The sequence below is a fragment of the Sceloporus occidentalis genome, unplaced genomic scaffold (assembly GCF_023333645.1).
Source record: "Sceloporus occidentalis isolate IW3139 unplaced genomic scaffold, rSceOcc1.0.p SCAF_59, whole genome shotgun sequence".
NCBI lineage: Eukaryota > Metazoa > Chordata > Lepidosauria > Squamata > Phrynosomatidae > Sceloporus > Sceloporus occidentalis.
The window spans coordinates 2,244,565-2,261,423 of NW_028317039.1; the positions used below are offsets into that span (position 1 = coordinate 2,244,565).

The following is a 16,859-nucleotide window of genomic DNA, read 5'->3' on the forward strand; positions in this document are numbered from 1 at the left end:
GTTTTTTTCAGAGCAAATGTTCTGAAAAATACCCCTTGTCTTATAATCGGGGCCGTTTTATAATCAGACCTCAAATAGGTCTGACTATGAGACGACTAAGATCCAGATCCCCCGCAGCTGCAGGGGACGTGGATCCTCCTGTCCCCCCCCCCCCCCGCCCCACTTACCGGTACTTCTGAGTCCCCGGTGTGTAGCTGGGGCAGCGTGTAGATGTAGACAACTTCCGCTGCAGCAGGAAGGAGGTGTGGCTAGCAGCGGGGGTTGTCTGCGTCCATCGCGCAGACCTTCCCCGGCTGTCAGAGATCAGAGTTCCCCGCACCGGTTAGAACCGTAACACCCTGTCTGCCGAGACAATGGAGAGGAGGGCGTAGGCACTACTGGGCGGCCACGACTGCAGGAAAACGTCCACTACCAGGTATAGTGGGTCCGGCAGCCAGCCGAAGAAGGCATCGGTCTGGCGATTCGACTTGGACGGGAAGAGGACCCCGATGTCGGTCAAGGGCACGAAAAACGCACGGAAGGAGGCACCAATCGCGTGCATCCCTCCAGTAGTGGGAGAACCGGTCCGCCACCAGATTGTCTTTCCGGGAAGGTATTCCGCCCGAATGGACAGATGATTGTCCGGCAGTACTGGTCAGTGCTGCGCGATCCTGAGAAACGAAGACCATGCGGCATGATGGAGAGATGAAAGATCTATCCGCGCGGAGAGAAAAAAAACACCACGCGGAGGTGAGCGGGCAAAAAGATCCGTGTCGCGCAGAGAGGCCAAAACCCTGAGGACAGGCACGCATATGAGTAACGGAAACACAATAATAATAGGAACAATACACCAAACAGCAGAAAATTAGCAAATCCAAATAATGGAAAATAAAGGTGCAATTACGTGAAAGACTAAATAAATTGAGAAAATAGGTCAAAATAAGAGAGACTATGACCAAATATTAGAATAATAATAAAATGCCAAAGAAAAATGTAAGTATGTCATTGGATGCTAAGCGGCAACGAAAGAGGAGGAATGGCTGGGCTCTGGGACTGATATATTGTGCTGCTTGCTTTTGATTGGTTGTTTCCTGTTATTGTTTACTCCTTTGCTGCTGGAGGTTAATCAGTAAAGAAGGATATGCAAAATATGAAGCCTCCTGTCTATAAAATTACCAATAGCTCCCTACATGTTACCAAATGTACTGTTGCCCAACAGGTCCAATATTGTGTATGTATTGTTTAACCCCTTGGTAACAATTGCCGGTCCGGGCACGTCACGGAAAAACAAGTCGTTTACGACAAATGACGTGCCAGGACCGTCATTTGTTAAAACAGGTGAAAAAAATCGAACCGTGATCGATTTTATTTTTTTTTCACCCAAATGGCGTTGCTGTAATGCCTCGACCTCGAGGCATTCGGCAACGCCACGATCGGCACCACTGCTTATATTTACATGGATTGCCTCTCTTAGCCAATTCTAGAATCCGGGGCAGTGGAACTTCTGTGTAGTCTGACTGTGAGTGAAAATCCTGCTCTTAGAGTCAATGGGATCTGGGCTCTTATGGTGAGTATTCTACTGTTTTACAGCATCTTTGTTTTATTCTGTTTGAGTTTAATCATTTTGAGGATAAATAAAATGCTTTTCTTCAAGTGAGAAATTAACAGTCACTTTCTAACGTGTGCAGATTTGCAGTCCAAGTAATATTTAACTAGTTTGTTAAATCAATTTGAGTGTTTCTAAATTTGTGTATTTTATCTTCATAGAATATGGCTTTTCAGGCTGATCAGAAGATAAAGTCTGACATTTTGAGGGGTTTAAGCACTGAGCAGCTGTTCAGACTGCTGTCCGATTCAGATGTCAATGTATTGATGAAAACATTAGGTCTTCTCCGAAACCTACTTTCAACAAGACCAGTAAGTGCGGCACAGGTCTGCATAAGGTTAATTCCACGTAACACACAAACAAATGTGGTGTTTTTCTTTTTAGATTTCTGACCTGCACTACTATGTATCAGGTTGCTTCTGTCTCTGGGGGTGGATTAACAATGGGCTAAAAGTGGCATTTGCCACAGGGCCCCTAGTGGCAAGGGATGCCCACATCCTGCAGTGCAGGATGAGTGGTGTGAGGGGCCCAGAATAGAGCCTACAAGATGCATGGAGCCCCTCTCTTGCAGCATGAGTATTTGCTGAGAGCTAGACACTCAAATTCTGTAGTATGATTAATGGTGGCAGAATTGTATTTCTACTTTCTATAATGTGACAGGGTCAGCCAGTAAGAAGCTCTTTCTAGTCAGCAAGAGTGGAAGTTGTGTAGCGGCTGTAGAAAATGCTACAAAAGGCTCAGCAAATTTGTCAGGATCACCTGCAAGGAAGTTGTCGCTACAGCAAAAGAGATACAGTGCTGGTAGGAGCTTTGATTGGTGTTTATGGCAATCAGTGGGCATTATTCACTAAAACAAAAGTTTGCAGGAAACATCTTTTTGATTTCCATGGGCATTATGAAGATCAACTCCAGTGAGCATATCCACCAGGAAGATATTGGCTGCCCTGTGTAATGCATTGCAATCAGTAGCATTTCTTCCAAGTCTCCTCATCCATTCAGTTCAGCATTATATAGCTCTGCCCTTCTTACTGGAGACACCTGCCATTACTATAGAGAGTTGAAACCAAACTATCCCTTTAGTGAATAGAATTGTGTGTGTCTTCATGTGGGATATTTCTGGATGAAGGCATGTGATGTGTGCGTTTTATGCATGCATTATGCGTTTGTGTAGCTATGTGTATCAGCATAGCAACACAAGGATACACAAACCTTTATTTTTATTCAGTCTTGTCTAATGGGTACTTAGTTAAGTGTGTAAATTACTTAGCTTTAATACATTTCATGCAGCTTAATGGGAGCAAAGACCCCAAACCTTGTCTTTGGTTTTCTTCCTGTCCCCTTAAATATGATTCCAGGGGCATGAGTCACAACTGAATTGTACTGTGACAGCCTATGGGCAAATAAAAAATAAAATCTCAGAATAGGGAAATGTAGTAACCCTGCTGACTAGCCAGATACTAAATAATGCACTCTTTGTATGCATGTGTTTTATACAAAATATATCCTGCAGCTGGCCCTTTTAACAGTGTTGCCCCAAGGCTCCACCTGATTGTGAGTGTGTCTCCATATGTAGAAGGATTTGGATCCTTTATACGATGCTAAAATTACAAACAATGTTTTCTACGAATATGTCGGACTTGAAGCTTCTGTTACAAAAACACACAATTTCGTCGGCCTTCTGGCATTCCTTCTCAACTAATCCTTTGTGTGTCTCCTTCTATTTGCACTGGAAGCACATAGACCAGATAATGAGCACCCATGGGAAACAGATCATGCAGGCAGTGACCTTCATCCTTGAAGGGGAGCATAACATTGAGGTCAAGGAGCAGGTAAGATAAAACTAGACAGCCAGAGGGAGACTGCATGTCACAGGGGCATTCTCATTAGTTATGGCATTAAACACTGGACCAGGAACATGTAATTTCTCAGTGCCAAGAGGCAGAAACAATTATGGCATACCAAATGCAGACTACATTTTGTAATGCATACAAAACACTCCTACATAAATCCATACAAACCGCCCATAGAACATCCTCGCTGCTCATGGATTCTTGCTGCACAATGACCTTTCCAGCCCTTTCCTCATTTCTACATTTCCTGTATATAATATTTAGACATTTTATCTTGTCAGTCTTGTCCTTGCACATGTTTCAATTCTCATCATACCATTTTTTAAATATACAGTATTTGCTCAATTATAAGATGACCCTGATTTTAAGACGACCCCCAAAATTTGAATATTAATTTAGGGGAAAAAGCCTGTATATAAGACTACCCTATAGGAATTTTTTTTTACTAGTAAATAATCACACGTAAACTATTTTTTCATATTTAATAAAAATTATAATTGAGAAAAATGCATTTTTTTTCCTTTTATTTGCCAACCTGCCCCCCAGATATGCCTTAAACCCCCATATGACACTGTGCTCCCCCCATGCTTGTCCCACAAGACTCCCTCTATTGGGGGTAGCCGATGGACGTAGACAACCTCCACTGTTACCCGGCACTTCCACCAGGGCTTCTATGACTACGTATGAGTACCGTAAGGTCATGTCATACCCGGCGCTCCAGGTCCCCTGCTGGCACTTCCGCCGGAGCTTCTATAATGGAGCACCGGAAGGCCATGTCACGCCGGCGCTCCGTCATAGAAGCCCCAGCAGAAGTGCTCGCAGACGTTCACCGGCTGCCAGACAGGAGGATCCAGGTCCCCTGCAGCGCTGCGTGGTATCCTCCTCTCTGGCAGCCGGCGGTTGTCTGCGCGGTGCATGCAGACAACCTCTGTTGCTGCTGGCCGGCACTTTTGCCGGGGCTTCTATGATGCAGCACCGGAAAGTCATGTCATGCCGGCGCTCCATCATAGAAGCCCATGAGGAAGTGCGCGCAGGTGTTCACCAGCTGCCAAAGAGGAGGATCCAGGTCCCCTGCAGCGCTGCGGGGGATCTGGATGTTAGTCTTATATAGGGCTGAAACAACTAATCGATAAAATCGATAATGAAAATCGTCAACGGTTTTCATTATCGATTAATCGAATCGATTTTTATCGATTAGAAAAATTATAATCCGACTTCAAACAGAGATTGGATTATAACACTAGAATCCAGATCCCCCGCAATGCTGCAGGAGACCTGGATTCCCCTCACTGTCGACCGGTCTCTCACTTCCGTCTCTCTCCCCCTCCCATACACCCCTCTGACTCCTCCCCCCTCCCATACATCACTCTGCCTCTCTACCCGGCTCAGTTACTGATTTCATAGAAGCCTCAGCGTAAGTGAAGGGCAGTAACGGAGGCTGTCTGTGCGCATCGTTTACACCCCCACCGGCTGACAGAGAATCATCCTCTCTGTCAGTCGGTGGGGGTCTGCATCGCACAGACAGCCTCCGTTACTCACCTTCACTTACGCTGAGGCTTCTATGAAGCTTCAGTGAAAGTTCCTGTCAGTAACGGAGCTGGGTAGAGAGGCAGAGCGGTGTATGGGAGGGGGGAGGAGTCAGAGGGGTGTATGGAAGCCACCCTCCCATACACCACTCTGGCTCCTCCCTCTCCCATACGGCACTCTGCCTCTCTACCCGGCTCCCTGGTGTCTTGTGAACCTCCGTGGCTGACAGGAGGCAGAGTGGAGTATGGGAGGGGGGAGGAGGCAGATTGAAGTATGGGAGGGGGGAGGAGGCAGAGTGAAGTATGGGAGGGGGGAGGAGGCAGAGTGGAGTATGGGAGGGGGGAGGAGGCAAAGTGATGTATGGGAGGGGGAGGGGCCAAAGTGGTGTATGGGAGGGGGAGGAGGCAGAGTGGTGTATGGGAGGGGGAGGAGGCAGAGTGGTGTATGGGAGGGGGAGGAGCCAGAGTGGAGTATGGGAGGGGGCAAAGTGGTATATGGGAGGGGGAGGAGCCAGAGTGGTGTATGGGAGGGGGAGGAGCCAGAGTGGTGTATGGGAGGGGGAGGAGCCAGAGTCGTGTATTGGTGAGTTATAGTGGTGTATGGGGGGTATTATGAATTTCAGGGCATATAGGGGGTATAAGGCATATCAGGGGGGCATAAAACATATCTGGGGGTAAAAGGTATATCAGGGGGCTCAGTTGCATATCACTGGCATATAAGAGGTATAAGGCATATATGGGGGCAGAGTGGCAAGCTGGGGGTCAGATGTGCATAACCGGGGGCAGTTTGGTAAAAAAAAAAATTTAAACAAGGCTTTTTTCTCATAGTTTTTATTAAATATGAAAAATAGTTAACATATGAATTAATATTTACTAATAACTTTGTATTAAAACTTAGTTTGAGAAACACTGTGTTTGGGTTCTTGTAGCTTTTATTATGTCAGTAAAATAAGAAGGTGAATAGAGAGAGGCCATTGTGATAAAGAGTTGAAAGTGTAAATTGTACGTTTTTTATTACATTATTTTAAATTGAATTTTTTTTTAATTTTTTTTATCCGATTAATCGATTAATCGAAAAAATAATCGGCCAACTAATCGATTATTAAAATAATCGTTAGTTGCAGCCCTAGTCTTATAGTCAGACCTCAAATAGAGGTCCGAATATAAGACCGGTTAAAACCTTGTCTTATAGTTAAGCAAATACGGTAATCATTGTCAACCTTAACTATAACTGTATAAGGTTGCCTGCTTTTTCTCGAGATAAGTTTGCATATGTCAGGCTCATCATATCTCAGCCATTACTGGATGTTGGAGTCCAGGGATCAGGAGTGTAAGAACGCACACAGTAATAGACACACACTTCACGAATGAGACAAAAGTTGAATGTCTGAATATAGGTATATTAAACAAAGCAGATACATCTCACCATAAGTAGCAGAGTAGGAGGCATATCAAGTATACAGACTGCTGGGAAGTACAAAGTTAGAATAGTCCAGGTAAAAATCCTAAAGGGTCTGGGACGGGTAGCAACCAAAAGGGGTTAATCCAATAAACATAACCAGACAAGATGTACAAGGAGCACAGGGGATGGAGTGAGGAGCCGAGATCCTCAGATGCTTCTCCTTTAAACAAGGATAGGATATCTCAAATGGGAAATGAGGAGAGAGGAACCGAGATTCTCAGATGAATAAGGGAAAGAGGCCAAAAGTACATAAGATACAGACACACAAGTAAACAAAACAGCAAGCTGTGGAGAGGAGTTCAACTCCAGGCAGTCCTCTTAAAGGGGCAGCCATGCCTGACCGTTTGCAGGGCTGGGGCTGAATCCTGACAGCATGTATCTATTTAGGGTATAACATGAATGTATGTTTTACACCCACGTAAAAACCCAATGTTTTATATGTGATAAACATATTGTGAAATCAGCCCAGAATAGTAATGCATTGTATAGAGGTGTTTAAAGCAAAACCTAATTGGTGTTATGTCTCCCTTAGACTTTATGCATTCTCGCCAACATAGCAGATGGAACAACAGCAAAAGACCTCATCATGACAAATGATGACATTTTGCAGAAAATCAAATATTATGTGGTATGGAAATATTAAGATTTGCATATGGTTAACATGTTCCTGTGTTCAGGGGCATCTGCTTTTTTTCTATTTGTCTTGGTATTTTTTTATATCAGAAAAAGAATATGCCTCAAGCATGCACCAGTTTTATGTTTGGTAAGCATGTTTTTGTCTTATGTTCATTTGAACCCTTCAAGTGATAGAGGGGTAAGCAACACACTGCAAAGGGTTAAGAATCTTACTTAGCCTTTCTGTTAGCGAATGAGCTTTATTATCCATACCAGTACTATTAAAACTTTTTGAACCAATCAAGAACAACCAGCAGCCTAAAAAAGGAAATGGGACAACCTTACAGTATTAGAATAATAACGATCACGAGAAAAGTTCCCATAATGTACACAGTGTGTACACGCAAAGTAAATGTACTGAATTGTGAAATACAGGAGTTACAGAACCCACTTTAATGTAGATGCAAGGTTAAAATCTAGAGTCATGGATTATTATTTTTTATGGGGAGTGGACAATAAATGGAACAATACCTGTGTTCATATGTGGTGTTTCATACATTTTTCTGATACTTCTGACCTGTCCTTTTCTGTTATGGTTTCCCTGCATTGAATTCTGTGGAATGTATGATTTGTGAAATGGGCAGATCATGTTCGAGAGACAGTTGTTTGTCTTTCAGAGGGAGATTCCCTCTTTGGCAGTCAAACCCCCAATCACATTTCCTCTCATGGTGTCTGTATTTTCATATCCAGTTTAATATAAAAAATACTCTTGACACTCTGTGATGTGTAGGAAGTTTCACACAGATGTGAATATGATTGTTGGCCATATAAGACATTCATTGTTATGATCATTTGGTGAACTTGTTTCTTCTAATATCTGGAGCCCCATCAGTGATAAAGAAACATTTTCCGTGAACTTGCACTTCTCTCTCGTCTCCACATGCAGGGTCATTCTAATTTGAAGCTGCAGCTGGCTGCAATGTTCTGTATAGCAAACCTCACATGGAATGAAGAGGAAGGTAAGAAAACTTTCTGTATATATTTCATTGTCTATTAACGATACCTCACAGGAGGGGTATATTTAAAAAAATAAATGAACAGTGCTTCCTACAGTTATCTTTTGTTGAGAAAAGTAGTAAGAATTGTGATTTGAGATTGCCTTACCGCTCACTGTTATCCTATCCTGACCATTTCTTTCATTATTAGTATCCTATTAAAAATATGTTTTTAAAAATATCTAGCTTTTGCATCATATAATGTTGGCAGGCAAATATTTGCCATTTGTATGTGTTCTAGCTGTGTTATATTAAGACTAGTCTACTAGACAAAACCTATATCATACTGCCTGTGGTGAACAATGGAATGGCTTGGTGTTAATCATCCAGTTGTATTTTCTGACTAGTGAAAGTCCCTATAGATGAAAGGCTTTATTTAACATTGCCACAAGTGTGGTGTTTGAGCTGGGAAAATCACACACAATATTACATGACTGACAAGGGAAGCCCCCAGGTCTGCAGAGAATGGGAGTCTTATTAACAAAACTAGATAATACCAGGTTTTTGAAGACTGATAAGGGCCATTTAACCAAGTTACTCTTTCCTTTTTTTGTCTTTGCTCAAAGACCTATTCTATTGTGTTATATACCTACCTTAAAGACTTCAAGGAACAAATTATCTTTTGGTTCATGCTCCATAGCTTATAAACTTTTTTTCTCTGTTACAATTTAAAGTATCTGTATTTACATGTAGTTTAGAATTTGGTTGCCTTTTTTATAATTTCTTTGAAAAGAGGAAACAATTCAACAACCTCCTTTCACCAAAGGACTTATCGATAATGCTTAATGTGCCTGTGGGGGTATGGTTTATAAAACAATTGTCAAGTTCAATAACATTAATATCTGTAAAGCAGGAGATAACCATTTCTCTTCTGTTTTACAAGTCAAATAACCGAAACTTTAAATCCCAAGGTTCACAAGAACGTCAGGATAAGCTACGAGAAATTGGAATTGTGGACATCCTTCACAAACTTAGTCAGTCAGCAGATCCTAACCTATGTGACAAGTGAGTAGATCCCAAATTGGTCTCTGTGGTTTAGAGCAATGTCCCATGGCGTGCACTAAGGTGATGCCACAAGTGTAACCTAGGTGCTAAATGGTGTCGCGTAACATGCTTTAGGGGACGCCGTGGTAGTAGGATGCAACACAGAGTAGGTGCAAGCAGGTGAAGACCTGCTCTATGTGAGAGTGTGTGTGTGTGTGTGTTGGGGGGTGGTAAAGGCAACCATATTTTTCAACATCAGTGCCGACCTCACAAATGCTCTTTTGGGTGAATGGGTGAATTGGTATAGATTCCCACAGACACACTTCAAAATATTGTGCAAAACCTTCCCAGAAGAGTGCAGGCCTTTGTAGACACAAGGGGGAGGAGGGCACAACTCCACATTAAACCCCCTAATGACCAATGATGGGCCATCATGTCATGGAAAAGCTGTCAGTTAACGATCGATGACACGCCTGGCATGTCATGGCATTTAATAAGCTATCTTTTTCAAAACAAGAAAGGCTTCCTCTAGATAATGTTATTTTGATCATATCATCTTATTTACTATGGTGAAAAATTGCAAAAAAAATTTTTGGAAAAATCTACAAAAGCTAATTAAAAAAACTGCTAAATAGATTCTGATATTGAGTTTAAAAATGGCCAATGGTTTTATGTTTTTGATTTTTTTAAGTTATAGGGCCAAGTTTTATTTTTTACAAATCTAGTAATCCCATTCCAATGTTTTATGTGGGACATATTTGAAGCCAGCCAATCCAATTTACCCCACCAAACCATATATTTTTAAAAACACCCAGAGTATTTCAACACTTTTCATACACCAATTCTACTACAAGCCTTTATCAAAGTTTATGATAGTAATTGTGTTACAGATATAAATTTAAAGTTCCTGGTATATGTCACTTCAAAACAACAATGCAATATGTGTTCAGCAACCTCTCCTGTGTACAGTGATACCACGCATGCATGAGATTGTCAGGTTATTTGGGGGCTTAAAGGTCACATTTAGGAAATGCGCATTTCAGTTTTTTAACTTGGAATTTTGACACCTGGTCATCCTGCCTCCAGACATTAATTCAATGTACCCCATCAAACCATATTTTTTTTTTTTTAAAACTACATAATCCTAGTGTATTTCAAATAGAGGATCTCTATGCATTACGTTTGTGGTAGTCATTTTTTTTTTTTGGGGGGGGGGGGCTTACACACATTGTACTTTAGGTATGAATTTACAGCTCTTGGCATATGTCACTGTCAAACACCCCAATATGTTACCCATGTGTTGTTGTGGTGTTTGGGGGCTAAAAGGCCCCATTTGGGAGGTATACATCTTTTTTTTATTTTTGACATCTGGTCAGTCTGCCCCATGCCCTATTTGGGACACCTTTGAACCCAGCCAATTCAATTTACCCCTTCCAACCATACATTTTTGCAAACTAGATACCCCAGGGTATTTCAAATGCCAGGAGTTTTGGAAAGACGCAACACTACTTTTAGCACTTGCTCATAAAAATAAATGCTCCCTTTCTTATATATATTTTTGCACTCATTTCTTTATATATTTTACTAATCACATTGTGATTAGAAAGCAGGGCTCCATTGACTTGCATAGTTGAGTGCTGTACCTATGTTTAACAAGCAAAGGGAGCATTCCTCTTGGAAACTGGTATATTTTTTAATGGGCACTTCCATCCAAAGCAGCCACAGTTTATCTTGGGGTGGGTTTTCAGTGTCGCTGAATACCTCGCTGTCGAAGCATTTCAGCAGCATAGTTGGTCGCCCCTAAGCTCTCAGGCATCCACTGCCATATTGTGTGTATATACACATATACAATATGGCTGACTTTGATGCTTTGACATCAAGGGATTACAACACCACCAAAATGACCTTTGATTGTTTTCTAAGCTTATTTAATGCCATGATGTGCCAGAGATGTCATTGGCCATTAGCTGACCGTTTTTCCATGATGTGCCTGGCACGTCATTGGTAGATAAGGGGTTAAATGGCTCACCTAGTAAATAATTAGTTACGTAAGTCTTAGTAAAGAAAAATTATCCTCTTTTTGTTGAGAGGCATATTATTTTTTCCCACACATCATAATTCTGACTGTAGTATTTTCACAATATATAATGAATGTAGGTTTTTCGGTTTTATTCTCACTACTGTAAAAAAAACACCTGCGATTAACAAAACTCTTGTTTACAATAATTATTTTAATTTATGGTAGTGTTCATCAGTAACCCTAATGTCATACTTGTTTCCCCAGGGCAAAAACAGCACTTCAGCAGTACTTTGCATGATCTTTTGAAGGTGCAACTCCTTACCCCTGATTTCACCCCAAACCTCTCACATCACCTGTGGACAAGAAATGTTTCATTAGAAGTGTGTGCACCTTGGACTTTGTATGCTTCATGCAACATCTCGTACAAAAACAGGCTGCTACAGCGGGAAGGACTACTTTGCAGACCTTTTCAGATCTTTTTCAGAGTTTTTAGTATTATTTTTCTCTTCAAACATATTTTTTTTCGGAGCTAATTTGTTTTTATGCTATTGCTGCAACCTATTTGCGTGTAGCTAAATACCTCAACCCCACATTATATTTTATATTGCTTATACAAACCTCTGACGACTCAGAGACCAGAACAATCTTTCATTTCTGTTTTTCCCATGTGAATTTCCCAGGGCACGCAATCTGAATGACTGAAAACCTTCAAATTCTATACAGTTTGTAAAATTTTATTTAATAAAAAATCTATGTATAAATATATATATATAAATAAATATACATGCTCAAAATGTGCAGGACAATAAGTGCCCCTAAAGTTTATGTTAAATTTTGAGCATACAGATATTTGTAAGTAAAATTATATGCATTTCCGAAGTGAGTCTTTGTATATATTTTTGGTTTTCTACAGATATAAATTGGTGACTGCCTATTAAAGCAAAGCTGAATTAATTAAAACTTTTTTTCTTGAATTCGGCTGAGTTTTTGTAATATATTTGTCCTTGTTTAGATATATTTGTATTGCTAGTATACTATTGCTGTTATGTCAATATCTCATACTATGGAAGACATTTGCAGACCACTTTACTGCTCTAGAAATCTCAAGTACTTTGTTTTGGCATTTTGTGTACTTCTGGAGAAGTGTATGTCATTCCAACAGTCTAAACCACTTGTAATGAATATTTAGGTAAACAAAAAGCAGACAAATGTACACGTATCTCCATAATCAAAACCCTTTTGGGACATTGCACATGTTTAGGCCACATTTACAGCTCTGGATTCCGTGTTAGGTAGGGACACATCTATAGGCAAAGGTTGGTGGTGGTAACAGTAGACCTGTCCATCCCAGCCCCTGCCTATTCAATATCTGTTTACTTTTTTAGTTCGAGTGTCAATCAGGGTATGTACAGTGTCAGAGTCTGTGTGTATGTTTGTGTCAGAGGCAGTGTGTGTATGTTTAGCACCAGAGTCACTCGCATATTAATCATACAATCATAGTCACAAGCATACACAAAACACAATTAATAATTGCAGATTATAGCATTTCAAGAAAAAACAGACTGTTATCACCAGCATATAGCTAATAATATCTACATGTAATAACCTGCTATGTGCTCAAAGACACCACATAATAACTGGCTATATCCTTCTATGTGCTTTTACGGATACTCCAAGTTATTTGCCACTAAAGAAATGTCAGATAATTCACATACAGTAACTACCACATTAAAAACACTACAGGTGGTGTGCATTCATACAAGATTAAGACTACCATGCGCCTATATAGATATAGATATAGATTATATATCCCCCCCCCCCGAGGGCTCTCTGCTGTGTATCCTGCGCCCTGCCATGAGTCCTGCGCCCTGCCCCATGTCCAGTGCCAGTCTCTGGGCTTCCTTCCGTGTGCCTTGTGTGAGGCCTGCAAACAGAGTTTCTGCACAACAGACAGGCTACTGTAGCTCAAATTGCTAAAAAAGTGCTGATTCTGATAGAAAGGTGTTGGAACACACAGTGCATCACAGTTTGCTGCATATGCTGCATAAATTTTTTGTTTTTGGTCCAGGCTAAATCTTTATTGGAACTGATGAAGAATCCTGCAATGTATTTTCTAACAGATTGGTTGTGGGTACTACATTATCTTTGGAAGTGAAGCTAATATGACATTTTTGGACCAGTTTGCAAAGTTTTTAGTTCTCATGGAAACCACCACCTTTAGAAAGAAAATGCACATTAATCTAAAAAAGAACCAATATATTACCTAGCAAAAAGGAGAATATATAATGCCTAATGCTTAAAAAAAATAGCTTCATTATTAGATTGTGGTTCCATTTAATTTAATTTTCTCTTTGAACAAGACATAGTTATATAGCTGTTTCGACCTTAAAGGTCACCCCCTCTTACATAGTGTCAATAAAAAAGATATATCCAGGTAAGTTCTCAAAACTTTGCACCTCAGGTAGGAACTTTTAAGGTCTTGAAATGCTTTTGGGAATTGAGGTAGGGAATTCCAAGAATAGCTGCAGCACTGGTGGAATTGTGGATACATGGGCGGGTAGAAGTGATAATGGTTGAAGAGAGGAGTAAGTCATGGGAAGAGCAAGAATGGCAGCTGGAAATATATTTGGAGATACGAGCAGAGCTATAAGGAGCATATCGTGGTTAAAGGGACGTTATAATGTTTTACATGTCCCAAGCAAAAAATAAATAATTTTAAAATACTTTGTATGTACTTCAACATGAATCCTTTACCTGTAAAATATCTACCATGTTAGAGCCCTGCAGTGTACCACCCCCTCTACGGTCTGAATTTGGTGCCAGTTTGGGCAGCTTGAGGTAACCAACCAGTGGCAGTAAAGAGTTCCCATTAAAATCAATGGGAGTGCTTTCTGTAGGGAATCTCATTAGCCCCCCACCTAAACATAAGGAAATATCCAGTGCTGCAGTTAGCTGCTGGTGAGTGTTCTGCGCATGCATGCTGGCAAGTAGAAGATGCATATGGCTGAGCATATCTCCTGCAAGCCATGGAGTTGTTGGCAGCAGAAGAGATGCAAATACATAGGGGATTCTGATGAATCATCCGTGCATTTACATTGGGGAAAAGGTTGGCTTAAAGGTGACGCTTATTACACATTAAAGTGCACATGATTTCTGGACTGCCCCATAAGGGCTCTTTAGGTAATGGTCAGGAGCTGTTAATTCTGGTGAGTATAGGAAGCCATTGGGACTCAGAATGGATTGGAGTAGTAAAAGGCAGAATGCGGAGGAGGCCAGTTACTAATCCAATAATATAGCAATAATCCATACAGGTTGTCACAAGAAAATGTTTTCATATTTTTTTTATGTCTTGTGTGAGAGAAGAACATATTGGACTGGACAGAATGCAGTCGTGTATAACACCAAGGCAGCAAACATGGGCTGTTAGAGGAATCCTGTAGATGGTGAGCTTCATGTAGTGTGATGCCATGCAGCATGCAAATCGCCACTGAGGCATCTGGTCATGGCTTTACCTCTGGTGCAATAATATACTATAACAAATAATAATATACTATTTAATAGTGACCAGCTACAAAAAGTGAACAAAAAGAGATTAAAAAGAAAGAGAATTGAAAGGGAGAGATAGAAGGGAGAGATATAGAAAAAGCAGAGAGGACAGATGATAAGGGATTTCAAAGAGAAGGCAGAATGAGAGATAAAAAGAATGAAGAGAACAGAAAATTACGAGATAATGGAGAGATACAGAGAGGAGAGATAAAAAGCAAACAGCTGAAAGAAAAAGAAATGAAAGATAATGAGAAAAGGGATGATAAAAGGGGTAATAAGAAAGGGAGAGATGGATAGAAAGGGGAGAGATAATGAAAAAGATGAATGATCATGAGATGGGGGGATTTTTTGAGAAACGAGAGAGAAAGAATGTGTGTTTTGAAAGTGTTTGTATGTTAGAGTAATCAAGTGCGTGCATGCAAGGGCAAGTGTAAGCCAGGATGTGTCAAATATGAAGGGCAAGTATGAATGTACATGTGTATGTATGGGCAGAGATTTGTAAGAGTAGAGTATATGTTTGTGTTTTGACAGTCTGCCCATTACTGTTTTGAGCCTATAGGTTATAGAAGGAATAAAAGGTGTGCCTATTTATAGTGGCCTAAATTGAGTTGCGGGAAAATGGCAATCTGCTTCGGTTGAGTTTACACCTCATAACATCTCGTTTATGATTGTCAACTTAGCTTGTTAGGTTCTCACTTTATAATGCTTTTTTAAGCATTATAAAGTCAATACCTGTGATATAAAACACTAATTTTCATGGTTGGAACATTTGTTTAGTCCTACAAACTTTCAGCATGTACAATTTGCTTGTGCTAGTGATCCCTCTGCATTAGGTAAGACAGTATTGCAGAACTGATGTATTTAATGTGTTTAGGCATGTTGAATTCAAAGGCCACTATAGGGACAGTCACACTCACATGTTTTAATTTCAAGAATCGGTGAAGCAACAAAGCTTGCTAGACAGACTGGGTGACAACAAGGAGGGGCTTATTCGTTCTCAAAGAGGCATATAGAGGCTATTTTTTATTTTTTAAGAAAGAGCAGCCAATAAATATTTTTCATATGATTGTTCCATTTAGGTGACCCCTTACACTGAGAAAGCATTGCTAGCCTACATACTAAGGTTCACAATAAAAAAGTAGCAGGCAATGGTTAAGTGCCACTTTTACTGTAAAATGGCTTCCAATGAAATGTCATGAAAACGTGACTCCTGACAATTCTTTGTAGAGCCATCTGACACTCTGAGGGTGGATTTTAGCTGAGCAACTCCAATCTATTCACAGCGTATCCTGTCAATCATTCCGTTCACATGCGGGTTTGGCCTGGAGGGTATTTGAGAAGTCTATTTAAATTATTTTTTTTCCTAACGATAGCTTTTAGTGTGAAACTGACATTCCATAGCCAGATTCTTAAACACATTCATGTTGTAAATTTATAAAATGACATAGTTTGTTTTACATTGTGGGATGTTATGTAAAGAATTGCATTAATTAAGTGGTTTCACATTTTTTCCAAGTTGGTGGGAAATTTGTAGTAAAGTTAATATTTACAAAGTTGAAGTTTCAATGTTAATGAAGAGTCAATACAATATAATCGTTGATATGTTCCTAGAGTACTGCTGAAGGTTAAAAGGCTGAGATTTGCCAGGAACCCTGCCCACCTACCACTAGCATTACCCATTTTGACAATCTGTCCCCACTTCTTTGCCATAATATGCCTATAACCCATCTACTTTATGTTTATGCCATCCCTACAAAGAAATTGTTTTTTTCTGGACTGTAAGTCCAGTCACTGGACCTCATTTACATGAAGAAGTTGTAGAGGTTAACACAGAGAATTTAAGCATGCATGGGATAGGTATATCACTATCCTGAATCTACGGTAAGTCCAGAGAAACATTAAAGATTGAGACAAAATGCGCACAATAGATGAGCAGAATGGTTCTTATTTACCATCACATTCGACAATGTGTGTTTTATAAATGCAAAGTCTATTAATTCCATGTCTAAATCCTGATGACAGCATTAAAGGAAAATATCTAATTGTTGTTTGCAGACCATTGACACAGATCAAACTTTTTATGGCCAATGTGGTATATACAGTATATGTAAATTTATGTATCAATCTGAATAGAGTTCTAAAAAACCAAACTAGATTTATGTATCAAGTATTGGGAAAGTGGAAATATAAGATTATATATAAGATAAAATCACATC

At 40.3% G+C, this 16,859-nt stretch overlaps 1 protein-coding gene across 3 annotated transcripts in view; it reads left to right on the forward strand.

Annotated features, from left to right (window-relative positions):
• LOC149287541 (armadillo repeat-containing protein 8) overlaps positions 1 to 11,395 on the forward strand; it is a 46,485-nt gene extending 35,090 nt beyond the window's left edge. For all 3 annotated transcript variants that reach the window (XM_089492679.1, XM_089492681.1, XM_089492680.1), the window contains 7 exons: positions 1,454 to 1,546; positions 1,747 to 1,896; positions 3,319 to 3,414; positions 6,956 to 7,051; positions 7,985 to 8,057; positions 9,005 to 9,098; positions 11,362 to 11,395. In XM_089492679.1, the coding sequence (XP_089348805.1) occupies positions 1,454 to 1,546; positions 1,747 to 1,896; positions 3,319 to 3,414; positions 6,956 to 7,051; positions 7,985 to 8,057; positions 9,005 to 9,098; positions 11,362 to 11,395 (636 nt within the window). The remainder of the gene's footprint in view (positions 1 to 1,453; positions 1,547 to 1,746; positions 1,897 to 3,318; positions 3,415 to 6,955; positions 7,052 to 7,984; positions 8,058 to 9,004; positions 9,099 to 11,361) is intronic.
• The last annotated feature ends 5,464 nt before the right edge of the window (positions 11,396 to 16,859 follow it).